The sequence below is a fragment of the Chrysochloris asiatica genome, unplaced genomic scaffold (genome assembly GCF_000296735.1).
Source record: "Chrysochloris asiatica unplaced genomic scaffold, ChrAsi1.0 scaffold00015, whole genome shotgun sequence".
Classification (NCBI taxonomy): Eukaryota; Metazoa; Chordata; class Mammalia; order Afrosoricida; family Chrysochloridae; genus Chrysochloris; species Chrysochloris asiatica.
Window position 1 is genome coordinate 1,235,617 of NW_006408533.1, and position 16,366 is coordinate 1,251,982.

The following is a 16,366-nucleotide window of genomic DNA, read 5'->3' on the forward strand; positions in this document are numbered from 1 at the left end:
GTCTGCGAGTGAGCGGGCCGAGCGGGCGGCTGCTGAGTAATTCCCCGCGGCGGCGCGGGGGTGGCGGGGCCTGGGCGCCCACATCCTCCGACGCGCTGCAGCCGGGCCGCGGCTCCTCCCCCGCGCTCCCGCGCTTGGCTCCGCGCAGGTAGGGCCAGACACGCGGGTGCCCTCCTCGCGCCCGACGCAGCAGCTGCCTTGCGACCCTCGCAGCAGCCCCGCGTAGCCCCGCGCAGTCCCGTGCGCGCCCATGGCCGGCTCGGAGCAGCAGCGGCCGCGGCGGCGGGACGACGGAGACTCGGCCGCAGCGGTGGCTCCCTTGCAGGACGCGGAACTCGCCCTGGCTGGCATCAACATGCTGCTCAACAACGGCTTTAGGGAGTCGGACCAGCTTTTCAAACAATACAGGTGACCTAAGCGCCCCGGCTCCCCGCCCGGGCCGCGTACACCGCGTGGCCTGTTCTCGCGCTTCAACCTGTGTCTGGCGCCCAGAAGCCCCCTCCCCTCCCTTCGGTGGTTCGCTGATCTCTGCTCCAGACCCTGGTCTCTAAGTCGCCTGCCCGGCGTGTTCTGGCTTCTGCGCCCTAGTCATATCATCCCTTTCTACCCGCACTCCTACTCCACTGTCTTCCCCTCCCGGGTACCCGCCGCGCGCCCTCCCGCGCTCCGCTCCCTCAGTCTCCCCCACTTTCTCCCCCGCCTCGCCCTCCAAGACTCGAGCTCAGTGTTTGCCTGGTTCTCTTGCTTCGCTTGCCCACCACCCACCCCTACATCCGCCGCTGGCAGCCGGCTGTCCCGGAGCTAGTTTGCGTTGGTTAGGATGCGATTTGCGGGCGCAGCCAGCCTTGGACTTGCGGGGTTCGTCAACGCCTTTTCATGGTTTGGCAGGGCACCCTTTGTGACTGAGTGGCCGGTGCACAAACATGCTTTGCCTTGTCTGTTTCTTACACCTCGAATTACTTTGCATCGCTGTGCATTCCAAACGCGCTTATTGTTTGAAAACAAATACACTTAATCTCCTTGCAGTGCAGGAATTAGGAAAAGAACATCTCAACCTAACTCTCTTCGCTCATCTAAACCTGTCTTCTAAAAACTCGGTTCTCAAAATGAATCCTTAATGCCTTTCAAGTGAGCATATTTATTATGAATTTCTCTAATTTAGAGAAAGGAAGAAGAAAATGGAGGGGTTTGTTGTGCGTGTTTAGATGTAAGAATGGAAGGAATTACTTGTGTTCAGTTCATTCTTTTTTATGGCTTAAAAAAAAATACAGTGGAAAACTGAAACCTGGTATCTTTCTTATGGCTGTAGGAGGAGCCTTCTTTTCACTGGGGACCACAGCATCTTCAAGTTTGTGTTTGGCACTTTGAGTGTTGACAGAACTGAAAGGATGTTGATTAGCAGCTTTCCTGTAGATGTTTGAAGGCCATATGTTTCCCATGTTTTTAGATCTCTTAGTTTGGTTGAAATGAGAGAAGAAATTTGCAGTTGTGACTGAGAGCCACATCAGTAAGAAAGGAGACAGAAATGATGGGGTAAGATACTGACGATTGAAGTTTGTTTCTACCCTGCACAGCGCCCACATCCTGGATTAAAAATGCAATTATCACATAACTTCAAACTTTTCACTAAAGACATTTTGCTTTTAAATCAGATTTTTTTTCCTCCTCTGAGAATGTGAAAACTGGTTCCACTTCACTCTGAAATTTACATTTTTAAAAATTTACAAGTCTGTTTTCAAACCAGAGTTTCATCAATGGCAGTTGGTGGAGGATGTATTTAAAGTATTCACTTGCCCCACTATAATTTAATTTTCAGCCCTTTTAAAATTTATTTTCCATACACACACACCACCATTACATGAATGTTGCATAGTCTTTGCTGTGGCTTTTTAAGAACGTCAATACATGTTGTGTGGGAGGAGGGTGGACAAAGCCTGAGTGACCAATATACTTTCTTTAGTTGTTGATCAAGGTACAGCATTTGAGATTTCAGTTCTTCTTGCTTTGAAATGTTCTGTTACTTATTTTAATGGCCTGCCTCCACCTTCTTTACTGCTTTAGTACACTTGTTGTTGCGTTTATATTGTTGTTGTTACATGCTGTGGAGTCAATTCCGACTTGTAGCCACCCTTTATAGGATTTCCAAGGAGTGGCTGGTGGGTTGGGACCACCTACCTTGCAGTAAAAACATAAAACAACAGTATTTTTGCCCTATCTAGACAGATTTCTGGTGTGGCGCTGTAGAATCAGCACTGGACCTCTAGCCTCAAGGTCGGCAGTTCAAACCCACCTTGGAAAACATCTGGTAGCATAGTGGTTATGAGTCAGGCTGCTAACCTCAGGGTAAGCAGTTCAAAACTACCAGCCGTTCCATGGGAGAAAGATGAGGTTTTCTGCTCCTGTAAAGATGTACAGCCTTGGCAACCCTGTGCAGGGTCGCTTTGCATTGGAACTGACTCCACAGCACATAACCACCACCACCACCACCATGGGTTGGAATTGATTCAGAGGCACTTAACAACAGACAGTTTTGTGCATTTTAACTTTCGTTGTTAGATGTCTTTGGGCGCTGACTCATGGTGACCTTGTGTATAACAGAAGGAAAAAAAGACACATCCATAGCTTGGTCCTGTGTCATTTTCAAGGTTTATTTCAGTGAGCGTTTGACTCATTTCTCCGGCCCTCTACTTTACCCAACCTGATATCCTTTTTATTCGTTGATCTTTCCTGATGATATGTCCAAAGTAAGTGAATCAGAATCTTTTCATCCACATTTCCAAAGAGCATTCCAGTGTATTCATTTCTTCTAAGACGTATGTGTTCTTTTGGCAGTCCACAGTGTATTCAGTATTCTTTATCAACACCACAATTCAAACACAACAATTTTTCTATCTTCCTTTTCCATTATCCAATTTTGTATATAGATGAGGCTCTTGACAAGATCATATCTTGAGTCTGATGTGTCTTAGCATCAAAGTGATATCTTTGCTTTTTAAAACTTTTGGAGCCTGTTTGCCCAGTGCAATATGTCATTTGATTTCTTGACTGCTGCTTCCTTTGGTATTGATTGTTGGTCCAAGTAGAATGATATCCTTGGAAACTCCATTTCTTTTCCATTTATGAAGATGTTGTTTATTAATCCAGTTGGGAGGATTTTCGTTTCCGGCACCGTTAATAGAGGGCAGATTTTAAGTGATAACGATGCTTTCTCTCATAGTTACAGCAGAGAGATGCATCTTGGAAGGTGTTTCACTCTGGGTGAGCGTGTTGAGGGCCAAGGGAGGGCGATATGTCCAGGGAGGATTTCTGTAGTACAGATAAGAGCTCTCTGCTTACATTTTTAAAATCGGTATTGTGACTCTTCTTGTTAAGTGCCGTCATATTGGTTCCGACTCATAGTGCCCCCTGTATAGAATTTCTGAGGAGCAGTTGCTGACCTTGTGATTAGCAGTCCAGTGCTTATTCTACAGTGCCACACCAGGACTTTTTAGAGCAGTTTTAAGCTTATAGAAAAATTGCACAGAATATACAGTTCCCACAATTGCCCTCTCCCCACCCTCCCCATACAGTTTCTCTTGTTATTAACATTTGTATTCCCTGTTATTAGTATCTTATATTCCAGTGTACATTTGTTGCTGTAGAAGCAATACTGATGCATTATTATTCACTTGTGGGTTTGTAACATTATGATGTAAAATTGTTTACGCTTGGGTTTACTTTCTGGTGGAATCGTTTTGTGGGTTTTAACAAATGCACGATGCTCAATGCCCATCATTACCATCTAATACAGGGTAGTCCCACTGCCTTTAAAATCCCCGGTTTATCATTCTTGCCATCTGCTGAACTCCTGCCAACCATTGATCCTTTCACTGTCTCGCTACTTCTGTGTTTTTCAGAATGTCACAGTTGAAATTACACAGTATAGAGATTATTTTGAACTGGCTTCTTTCCCTTAGCAGTGTACACTTAAGTTTTCCTCATGTCTTTTGGTGGCTTGATAGTTTATTTCTGTTTATTTCTGAATAATACTCCATTGTCTGGATGTGTCAGAGTTTATTCATTAACCCATTGAAGGAAATTTTGGTTGAAGTGCAAGTTCTTTTGCAATTATAAATAAAGCTGCCACAAACATTTATTTACAGGCTTGTGTGTGTGTACATAGTTCTGACTCTTTCGGGTAAATATCTTGGGAGTGTAATTGCTAGGTAGTATGATAAGCTTATATTTAGTTTTGTAAGAAACTGCCAGATTCTCCGAAAGTTTTGCATTCCCATCAACAATGAGTGAGAATTCCTGTTGCCCCACATCCTCACCAGCATGTGGTCAGTGTTTGGATTTTAGCCAAACTAGGGAGTCCTGGTGTGGTTCTGTGAATAGGAACTGGACTGTTAACTGCAAGGTTGGCCATTCAAATACAACAGTCACTCGTCAGAAACCCTATACAGGGTTGCTATGAATCAGAACTGACTAATTGGCTCTTAACAGCAGTGAGTCCTGGTGTGATGGTATAGGATAAGCACTGGACTGCTAGCTGAAAGATTGGTGGTTCAAACCCACCAGTTGCTCCTCGGAAGCCTTATACAGGGTCACTGTGAATCGGAACTGACTTGATTGCACTTAACAACAACTACAACAAAGCGAAGTAAACAAAGGCCATCACTCATCTGTCAGTTTGTCGTCTTGTGGTGGTTTGCATGGTTGACATTCAACCATTCAAAAGGTAGCGTATGAACAAGAACTGATGGTGTTGAAGGAAGCAGTCCAAGCTGCACTGACGGTATTGGTGAAAACCAAAGCTCCAGGAGAGATGGAATATAAATTGGAATGTTTTAATAAACTGATGCAGTGCTGGAAATACTCATTTGTCTATACTATGAAATTTGGAAGATAGTAACGTGGCCAACCAACTGGAAGAGATCCATATTTGTGCCCATTCCGAAGAAAGGTGACCCAACAGAATGTGGAAATCATTGGAAAATATTAATATCACACACAAGTAAGTTTTGCTGGAGATAATTAAAAAATAGTTATAGTAGTATGCTGACAAGGAGCTGTCAGAAACTGAAGCCAAATTCAGAAGGGGACTTGAAATGAGGGATATCAATGCTTATGTCAGATGGATCTTGGCTACAACGGAGAATACCAGAAAGATGTTTACTTGTGCTTTATTGACTATGCAAAGGCATTCAGCTGTGTGGATCATGATAAACTGTGGATAGCAATGTGAAGAATGGGAATTCCAGAACATCAATTAATGCACTCAGTTAATGCTCATGAGGAACCTGTGCTTCAAACAAGAGGCAGTCATTTGAACAGAACAGGGGGTTAGTGAATAGTTTAAATTAGGAAAGATGTGCTTCCGGTTAGGTCTCTTCACCATTCTCATTCAGTCTGTGTGCTGAGTAGCTCATCAGTGAAGCTGGAGAATATGAAGAAGAGCCCGGCATCAGGATCGGAGGAAGGTTCATTAACAACCTGCAATATACAGATGACACAACCTTGCTTGCAGAAAAGGAAGAAGACTTGAATCATTTATTGTTGAATACCAAAGAACAGAGCCTAAAGAATGGGTTAAACATCAATGTAAATAAAATGAAAATTCTTACAACTAAACTGAGAACTGGAGAAAAGATTGAAATTGGCAAAGATATTTTATTTGGATACACAGTCAATGCTCATGGAAACAGCAGTCAAGAGATCAAAAGATGTATTTATTGCATTAGGGAAATCTGCTGCGTAAGATGTTCAAGAGCAAAGATGTCACTTTGAGGACTTGGTTGCATCTGACCATAGCCGTGGTATTTTTAATTGCATGTGAAAGTTGGACAATGAATCAGGAAGACCTTAGAAGAATCAATGCACTTTTAGTTAATTTTTGTGAAAGCTGTAAAGGTCAGTATCTAAATCCACCCCCTTTTCTGCCCCCATGTGGATGTCTGCTTATATTTTGGAGTGCAAACTGAAGGTAAAGAAGGGAAAAGTATTATAGAACCTGCTCTTTGCCCCACACGGTGCCAGGAGCATGCCTACATAGCTTCACTGTTTTAATAATGCAACAACAAGCGTGAGATTTTGTAATGAGGGACCTGAGCCTTGTGGTTTAGCGTGGACCATGACACGAGGACTGTGGTGCTAAATCAGTGTCTCTCTCACTACATTTATTACATTTTGTAATTGGTTCCTCATTCTTATCTTCCAACAACTTTAAAATGCATTTGTAGAGGTGGTGGGATGGGAGAAAGACAGGCTGGACAACGGTAGAGGCAGCCTGTCAGCTTTCTCTTGTTCTCTCTGATTTGTTTGTGGTGTGGAAAATTAACTTCTTCCTACCTCCCAAACCCATGATTTTGGGAAGCACAGCTGTACAGTGTGCTATATATGGTGGTGGTGGTGGTGTGCCGACTCATAGTGACCCTGTACAGGGTTTCTGAGGCTGTAAATCTTTAAGAGAGCAGAAAGCCTCATCTTTTTCCCGCGGAACCACTGGTACTTTGGAACTGCTGACCTTGAGGTTTGCAGCCCGACTCGTAAACACTACGTTACCAGAGCTCCTTGTGTAGTGGTATGTATAGTATATGGGCGTCAGCAACCAGGGTTCCAGTCCTACTTTTGGCACTTTTCTAGCTGCTGACTTTGCTTTCTCAAATTTGAAATAGCAATAGTAGTACTCACGTCGTAGTGTGATTAGTATGTTGCTGTGAAGTATGTTCTAATTTACGGTGACCCTATATAGGGTTTCTGGGAAGTGACTGCATTGCCACACCAGGATGCCATGATTTTTATAGGTAAATGCAATAACCGTGGTATCTGGCACAGGATAGATTGTAGTGGTGGTGGTGGTGTGAGATGACCAATAAGACAGAATAGAACTTCCCCATGGGGCTTCCGTGGGCTGGACTCTATGGAAGCAGACTGCCACATTTTTCTCCCAAAGGGTAGATGGTTGATTTGAACCTCTTCCTTCAGTTAGTCACTAGGCACTTAACCACCAGGATACCTTGGCACAATGTAAGTACTCAGTAAACCCTACCTAAGGTTTGTGCCGAGGCTTTTGGGTAATACAAATAGTTAACATGTTTGGGTGCCAGTGAAAAGTTGGACCCAAAGGTGTCTCAGTAAAAAAGGCCTGGAGAGCCACTTTGGAAAAATCAACCATTGAAAACCCTATGGACCATCGTTCTATTCTGACACAAATGGTGTCACCATGAGCTAGGATCAGCTTGATAGCACCTGGTTTACTGGTTTTTGGTTTTTTTTTTCATTTAAGCATAATGTCTTCACCACTATTAATGTGCTTTCTTCTTGACTCTATTGTTTGTATAAACAATGAAGTGTCCTGTATACTTGTAGCATATATATTTAAAGTGAATTTCACATCTGAACAGTTTAAGATCGTATTATGCATTGGAAAATTTCCCTGCTTGTTATCAAATTGAATGGTCTACTGGAAAGCTCAGCAGAGACTTCAGATCGTCTATTAGTAACATCTCCAGCTCTGTATATCTACAGAAGAGAGAACCGACTTACCCCTCTCTCTGTTTTCTTAGAATTGTTTAGTTACCAAAGACTACTCTTCCCTTGAAGGAGCTCTGGTAGTGTAGTGGTTACGAATCGGGTTGCGAACCTTAAGGTCAGCAGTTTGAAACTACCAGCTGTTCTGCGGGAGAAAGATGAGGCTTTCTGTTCCTGTAAAGATTTACAGCCTTGGAAACCCTGTACAGGGTCGCTATGAGTCAGAACCGACTCCACGGCACATAGCAACAACAACTTTTCCCTTGAGAGGGAAGAAAACTTTCCAGAATCTCATCATCAAGTTTAACAGTAGAAACACATTCCATTTCTAGAGTAATAGTAACATTTTAATAAAGCTATAAAGGTCATTTTCTTCTAAGTATCTGCCTGTGAGCAGTGGTTGCTTCACTGAAACATTTATCATGAAGGCTATCCTAATTTAGTGCAAAAACTGGGTTGTAGATCTAGTTCAGCTATCATAGTACACTTGGGTACTGTTGAGTGGGTTCCGGACTAGAACCGCTCCTTAGGGCTGTCTGGGCTGTCATCTTTATGGGAGCAGATCACCATGCCTTCCTTTCTACAGAGCTGCTGAGTGGGCTCCAACCTTTAGGCTTCCAGTCAATTTTAAATCTCTTGTGCCTCCCAGGCTCCTGTCATACATACAGGAATTAGAAACGCATGTGTGTATGCATGAACAGAAGCTTCGTTTCAGATACGACACTCCCTATTGGGATATCCAAACATTACTACTGAGCCTTAGGAGTCATGTAGTACAAGCTACCCTGTTATTGCCGTCGTGCAATTGGAGATGATTGTCGGTGTGTCCAAACATAAAGACCTTTGTGAGTCATGACAGTGAGCGTATGAAATCAAATTCCTGACATTTTGTTAGGGCTCCCTGCTCTAATCTGGCAGTAATCCCCACCCCCCTACCCACCATTACCATGCATACATGCCCACACACTTCAGTGATACTCGCATGTGGACACACACTCAGACCTTTAGGTCCTCAGGCATATGCTAGACAGGTGCTAGATTTTAGGTGTTGCAGTTGAGGTAAGATAGACAATGTTAGTAAGCTGTCGGCAGATCTGTGGTTTGTGGGTCAGTATGATTTGAGAGAAGAGCAACATCTAAGCCAGCTTGAAGGAGAATTTGCTGAGGACATGTTGTCTGTGTTAAAGATAGTGTAGAAGTGGGTTTGCTGAAGTGTGAGAAGGAGTTGGAGGAGGAGACTATGGTAGTTATGAATTGGAGATGGAGGTCCGGGACGGACCCATGTGGGAGGAGGGGTGAGACTTCATGCTCGTTGGCGTTATTAGGCTGCCATATTGGATGGGTTGTTCCACACTGGTTATTTTCTTCTCCTCAGATCCTGGTTGTGCCTGTTTCCTGTGAGTCAGGGCTGATCACCAGGGTTACTTCACTGCTCGGTGTCCAGTCAATGTGCCTTTTACAATGACCCTTGCCTTTCTTGGGTGGCCTTCTCATTACAATGAACGCTTGGCGCTTCAGGGCCTCTAGGCTCTAACATCACCATCTTTTTCCCTACCCAAATTTAATTAGAGGGTTAGCAGGAGAGGTGAAGCACATTGAGCTATGAGGAAGATTAAGAGACACTCTAAACTTCTAGTTAACATGAAAACACAGTCAAAATGGACTCCACAGCAACTGGTAGACCTTATTCTGCAGGCCTGAAGTTTACTTGAGGCCCCCATCTGGGTTTTTTTTTTTGTTGTTTTTTCTTCTGTTTTTTTCTTGAGGCCTCCATCTCCTACATTAGCTCTTGGTGTTTCTTCTGACCCCAAAACCTCTGCCGTTTTTTGTTGTTGTTGTTGTTGTTGTTGTTTGTTTGTTTTAAGTTTTTATTGTGAATTATGTGTTAGTTTGCATGGAAGAACATTATCTTTACATTCATCCTATCGTATTTTCTTTCATTGCAATGATCACAATCCCCTGCATGCATCATCAAACACCCAAAGGGTACACCCCACACGCCTGTCCCCCTGGCCACCAGCACACAGCCCTTCTCCCTCCCTGAGTCCAGAGTCCCCAGCCACTCCTTCTGTCCATGTCATCACCTCTGCCTCCATCCTTAGTGTCACTGCTTTTCCAGACAGGGTCTCGCACTTTGCTTTTCTCCCTTGCTGGTTCCAGGCATCTCCACTCCTGGACTGCAAAATCAGTCACTTCCCTCCTTTTGTTAGCAAATATTTACTTTTACCTTTCCAACACTCACTGTCAGACCTGATAGCAATCATTCCCTATTGAACAACAGGAGTCCTATCCCCCTCGCCTTTTATCAACCCCATTCAGGCAGGTTGGAAACAATTCATTGGAGGTTCTACCTTTCCCTGTATCCTCTGGAGCTAGGTTCCCTGTTGAAAGCTTGTAAGCTGGTCACTTCTTGCCTTTGTAGTCCCCCCATTTTGGGTAGCCAATGTCTAAGTTCCCCATCCCTGTCAACCCTGTGTACCAAGGGGGCGGGAATGATCCTCACTGTAGAGATTTGTCTGCTCCTTTGTCACACTACATACACAGGCATAGGTCAAGTTCATCTACTTACAGTGGGTTACTCTTTTTTTACTGCTCTTCTTTCTTCCTCTAGTAGTGTTCTGATCATTGAGCCATTGATGCCAGGTCAAATGGGTACTATCTGCAAGTTTGTGTGTTCTTGTGCATCTCCCCTCGCTTCATATCAGCTGGATGCTTCACTGTCTGCTCTAGCCCTCTGGGGCCATGTCCTTGCCCCAGGTCTCGTCATACTGCTGGTTAACCAGGTCTCAATCCAGGTTAACAGGAGTCTATTGAATGTGGTCAGACTTAGTTCACAACTTCATTGTTATTTTCCCCCCACTTCCCCTTATTGGTGACCAATGTGGTCAGCAGCAGGACCATATGCCTACTAGTGTATTCCATTTGAGTTTCAGCCTTAGAAGGGGATTTGCCTTGAGGGGACCAGACCACTTGCCTTGATGGCTCCCTGGGGAAAAACTTACTTGTTCTTATAGTAGTCAGTTGGACTACTGTTACTGTTTTTTATTTTTCCTGCTGGTCTTTCTTTGAAGAAGTATCTTCTGTTTTTCTAGCTACTCCAGACTGGTCTGCTTGTCCATTCACATGGGAATGTCCCACATCAGAAGATTCTGGATGGGGATCAGGATTCCACCTATGGTTTTGTCTCTGCTCTTCTTAACCCTGCCAATACTTGGCCACTGGTTCCTACATGTTGTTGTTAAATACTGCGGAATTGGTCTGACTCATAGCGACCCTGTATAAAGATTTTGAGGAACAGTTTGTGGGTTTCAACCACCGACCTTTTGGTTAGCTGTTCGGTGCTTATCCTGTGGCACCACAGTAGGACTCTGACAGAGACAGTATTAAAAAGTCATTTAGTCATTGTCAAGTAAAATAAAAAGCACATTGTGGTTATTATTAGGAATACTCACTGATGGTAAATGTATATGAATAAATAAGGATTGGACAGAATCAATACATAGTTGGTATGATTTGTGATGCTTTTCTTTTCCTTTTAATTGCAAAGATGGTAAAATTTATTAAAAATAAAAAGCAACTCTCCTCCAAGTCTGAAACTCAAAGGGAACACATGAACAGGCATGAAACTAGCTGGTGACCATGTTGGTCTACTGGTGAATACAAGTGAGGGAAAGGCAGTAATCAAGATATGGGCTGAGTTCAACCATGTTCCATAGACTCTTGTTGAATTTGAGATGAGAGAGAGAAGAGGAAGGGCTGGTTGGTTTGAAGATTGGGAAGACTTGGGAACTCCTGAGCCCATGGACACTGACCTAATCACAGAGGACTAGAGCTGAGAGTGAAGTGTCTGGCTGATAGAAAGTGGAGGGACATGCATAAGAACATCCAAATTTGCAGATAATACCCATTTGACCTAGCTTGGATGGCTTGATGACCAGAGCTGTATTGTTGTTGTTGTTAAGTGCCGTCGAGTCGGTTCCGACCCATAGCGACCCTGTACAGGGTTTCCGAGGGTGTAAATCCTTACGGGAGTAGAAAGCCTCATCTTTCTCCCGCGGAGCGGCTGGTAGTTTCGAACCGCTGACCTTAAGGTTCGCAGCCCGATTCGTAACCACTACGCTACCAGAGCTGTATTAGAGGAAGATAAATTTGGTAAAGGAAGCAAGTGTAATTGTGCTACAGTTTTATGAACTTGACCTATACTTATGACTGTAGTATCTCAAAATACGAACTGAGAGGGAAGGAGGCTTCACATCAAGGATCAAACATACCTCCTCTGTACACAGGGTGGATAGGGATGGGCAACTAAAATATGGGGGGTGGGGCTATAAAGGCATGAAGTGGCTGGCTTATAAGTTTTCAAGAGGGACTTTAGTTTCAGAGTATGCATGGGAAGGTAGAATCCCCACTGAATAGTTTCATCTTGTCTAGATATGTCTGGTGAAAGGAGATGGGGATAAGATTCTTTTGATTCAGTAGTGAGTAATTGTTATCATTACTAATTGCAATTGTCACAACTATAATGGTAGAAGTTCTGTAACAAAAAGGAAGAGAGTAGTTAATCTTACAGTCCAGGAACAGAGGACCCTAGGACCATCAAGGGAGTAGAGCATGAGCAGAATGTGGGACCTTATCCAGAGAAGCAGCAACACCAGAAATAGAGAAAAAGATGAGGATATGGAGAGGTAAAGCAGCTGAAGACACTAGACTCATGGAAAGAGAACAGTTGTGTGCTGGCTGCCAGGAGGCTGGATTGCAAAATGTGCCCTTTGGTTGTTCAAATGATTATGTAATCCTGAGTGTTTTTGTTTACATCAAAAACAAAACAAAACAAAATAAAACAAAACAAAGGGATAGAAGCAAATACTGTTAAATGATGATGCATGAAGGTGATTGTAATCATTGCAGTGAAACAAAATACAATAGGATGAGTGCAAAACTGATGTTCTTCCATGTAAACAATTACTCTATTCACAAGAACAACTTAAACATAAATAAATAAAATTAAAAAGCATTAAGAAATCATGGTGAGTAGTATGTATTTGTATAGTGTGTAATGAATATATGGAGACTAAATTTCTTGGAGTCCTGGTGTGGCACTTGACCACGAGGTCATTTGAACTGCAAGGTCAGTTATTCAAACTCACAGCCATTCCTTGGAAACCCTATACAGGGTTGTTATGAGTCAGAACCGACTCGACAGCATCTAAAAACAAAACAGAAAAAAAAATTGCTTAATGGCACAGTTGCTGGCACATGTGAGATAGCCTTATGACATCTGGCCTCATCTTGAGAACTTGGTGAGTAGCGAACTAGCATTCCCATAGTAACAACTCAGTGGACTCCGGGGGCCGTATGTGACCTGCTGTCCGTTTTTATAAATAAGTTTTGTTGGAACACAGCCACACATCTCATCACATACTATCTATAGCTGTTTTCCCACTGTTGTTAAGTATTGTCCAGTCTGTTCCGACTCCTAGTGACCCCGTACAGGGTTTCTGAGGAACGACTGGTGTGTTTGAACCGCCGACCTTTCAGTTCAAACTGACCTTATGGTTCAGTGCTTATCCTATATCAGGACTACAACAGCTGTATTACATAGCTGCAGCAGAAATCTTTTGGCCTGCAAGGCCTGAAATATTTGTATCTGGCCCTTTATAGAAAATGTTTGCTGACCACTAGTAAAACCATAATCCTTCCTAGAAAAAACTCAGAAGGCCAGTGTAAGAGCCCTGTAGGCATCTACAGGTCTGTTTGGCAGCCCACCTGTGTCTTCTGGGTGATTGGGTTGTAGAGAGCAGTGCAGCTCTGCCTGGCGGTGGGAGTCTCTGGGAGAGGCCACAGATGCAGACATGCAGAAAAGGAGAAGCAGAGAAATGCAGAAATGGTTGAGGGGAACTGGCAGGAAAAGCCCACAGGAAACTCATCTGTTGAGTTTTTCCATCCTCCTCAATTCCATGGTATGTTCGTTAAAAAGTTTGCAACTTTTTCCTCCTCTGTTCTCTGTTGCACTGCCTGCAAAGTTTGCAATTAAAGATTCATTGGAATTACTAGGGATTCTTCTTTTTTTTTTTTTTTCCCAATGCAGTTACCTGTAAGAATAATGAGAGCATTTCTAGGGAAAAAAGAATACTGTGATGTGTGTGTGTGTTAACTTATAAAACACAACGAAGTTAAAAATATGAACCCTGGAAGAATCTGTGTGCTCTGAAACATGCATACTTCATTAACAGGTATTTCAGGGAGCTGAGTCTCCTTCCCTAACCCTGTTAGTAGGACTTCTGCTGAGTGAAATGACGTTTTGATGAGGACAAGAAAAAAAGGGAGAAAGAAGTAAGACTGAAGCATGAATACTTACTTTATTGTCTAGTTATAGGAAACTACTTGTAGTTCCTCAAACACATCATGATATTCAGGCAATGCAGTGAGCCAATCACTAACCCATCCAGTCACTTTGTGAGAAAAAGATTGTTCTGGTAGGTGCAGTGTCAGAAACTCTATGGGGACGGTTCTGCTCCCGTAGAGGCTTGCTCTCAGCCAGAATTAATATACTTTTTGTGGGAGCTCTTGTGGCACAGTGGTTAAATTGCTCGACTGCTAACCTTAAAGGTGGCAGTTCAAACCCCCCAGTCACTCTGCAGGAAAAAGATGTGGTACTCTGCAAAGATTATGCAAACTAAACCCAAAACCATCGAGTTAATTCTAGCTCACAGTGGCACTACAGGACAGAATAGAACTGCTCCCCAAGATTTCTGAGGTTTTAAATCTTTATGGGAGCAGAGAGCCTCATCTTTCACTCATAAGCAGCTGATGGCTCGAATTGCTGACCTTTAACCCACTACCCCACAGTCGTAGAAACCCCGTGGGCAACTCTGTTCTATCCTATGGTCATTATGAGTCAGATTAGAGTAGATGACATAGGTCCGGCTTGTTTGAGCTGCTAAAACCCATTGTTTTCCACCCCAGTCTCTCTTGCTAAACTGACCCTCCTACTAATCCAACAATAGTAGCAGTAGGGCTTGAAAAGGCAAATAATCTGAGAAACTGCTTTATATGAAGAACATTGCATCAGGATTGGAGGAAGACTCACTAACAATTTGCAACATGCAAATGACACAACCTTGTTTGCTTAAAGTGTAGAGGACTTAAAATACGTACTGATGAAGATCAAAGACTACAGCCTTCAGTATGCATTATACCTCAACATAAAGAAAACAAAAATCCTCACAAATGGACCAATAAACAACATAATAAATGGAGAAAAGACTGAAGTCAAAGACTTCATTTTGGTTGAGTCCACATCAACACTCAGGGAAGCAGCAGTCAAGAAATCAAATGCTTATATCTTGCGTTAGGCAAATCTACTGCAAAAGACCTCTTTAAAGTATTAAAGAGCAAAGCTGTCAGTTGGAGATTAAGATGTGTCTCACCCTAGCCATGGTATTTTCAGTTGCCTTGTATGCATGTGAAAGTTGGACATGAATAAGGAAGACCATAGAAAAACGGAAACATTTGCCTTAAGGTTTTGGCTAAGCATATTGAAAGTACCATGGACTGCCAGAAGAACAGACAAATCTGTCTTGCAAGAAATATAGCCCGAATACTCTTAGAAGCAAGGATGGCAAGACTTTGTCTCTCATTATTTGTAATGTTGCCAGGAAGGATAAGTCCCTGGAGAAGGACATGTTGTTGTTGTTGTTAGGTGCCATCAAGTTGGTACTGACACATAGTGACCCTATGCACAACAGAACGAAACACTGTCCAATCCTAGGCCAGCCTTACAATTGTTGCCATGCTTGGTAAAGTGGAGGGTCAGTGAAAAATCCCCACTAAAATGGATTAACACAGTGACAGCAACAATGACCTCCCATGTAACCACTGAATTGCATTTTCCCCATAAAAAGGTATTAGGTGGTGACGTGTCCCCATGTTAAACCACAAAGACCGACTCCATCCCAAATATAACTGTAAGGATGACCCAGGACCGGACATTGTTTAATTCTGTTGTGCTTTGTTGTTGTTGTTAAGTGCTGTTGAGTTGATTCTGATTCATAGCTACCAGGTTTAGGGTTTCTGAGGAGTGGCTGGTGAGCTTGTGATTCAAACTGACCTTGCAGTTCATCGCATTTACCCACAGTAAGCACCAAGTCAGAACTTTACTTGATGGTACCTGGCGACATCAACAACAAGAGCAAGGTTGAGAAAGACTCATGGAGAAGGGGCAGGTTAAAAAAAAGTACAGAAAAGAGGATGGCTGTGTAGCAAAGATGGTTTTTCCTTATTTCCAGTTTTTACCTAGTGAGTTGGAGTTAGCTGGGAAGGAACTTGTCTTATACCACCAGCACCGTCTTCTCTGTTCTCAGCTGCTGTGTGCTACAGTTCATACTTTACTGTAGGTTCCATGTGGGACGGAGTCGGCCTTTGGGGTGTAACCTGGGGACCCATCACCACTTAATACCTTTTTTGGAGGAAAATGCATTTCAATTTCTGACATGTGACTGAGTATATATTTATGTAAAATTACTCATAAAGTTGCCATTTAAGAGAAGAAAGTCATGACTGCTGGAAATTTGATTTGAAGATTGAGATGGGGGAATTTAATTCTTAGGTAATGATCATTGGTGGTTTGACATCAAAGCCCTTTTCCCCAGCTAAAATTTCATTCTCCATCTCTTCCTTCTTGCTCAAGAATTTCAGAACGCAAGAATTATATAGACACCACGTATTACTCCTCGTTTTTTAGTAACGCTGTCAGTTATAGCAGAGAAAACCCTAGAATGACGGAGGGCATCTCTGAAAATGTGGATACTAACAGATTGAGTGTGACACCGTGGGTAAAGTACTCAACCGCAAG

At 43.2% G+C, this 16,366-nt stretch overlaps 1 protein-coding gene across 1 annotated transcript in view; it reads left to right on the top strand.

Moving 5' to 3' along the window:
• The first annotated feature begins 250 nt into the window (after positions 1 to 250).
• Positions 251 to 16,366, top strand: part of TTC39C (tetratricopeptide repeat domain 39C) — a 136,740-nt gene continuing 120,624 nt past the window's right edge. The window contains exon 1 of the mRNA XM_006835021.1: positions 251 to 408. Within this exon, the coding sequence (XP_006835084.1) occupies positions 251 to 408 (158 nt within the window). The remainder of the gene's footprint in view (positions 409 to 16,366) is intronic.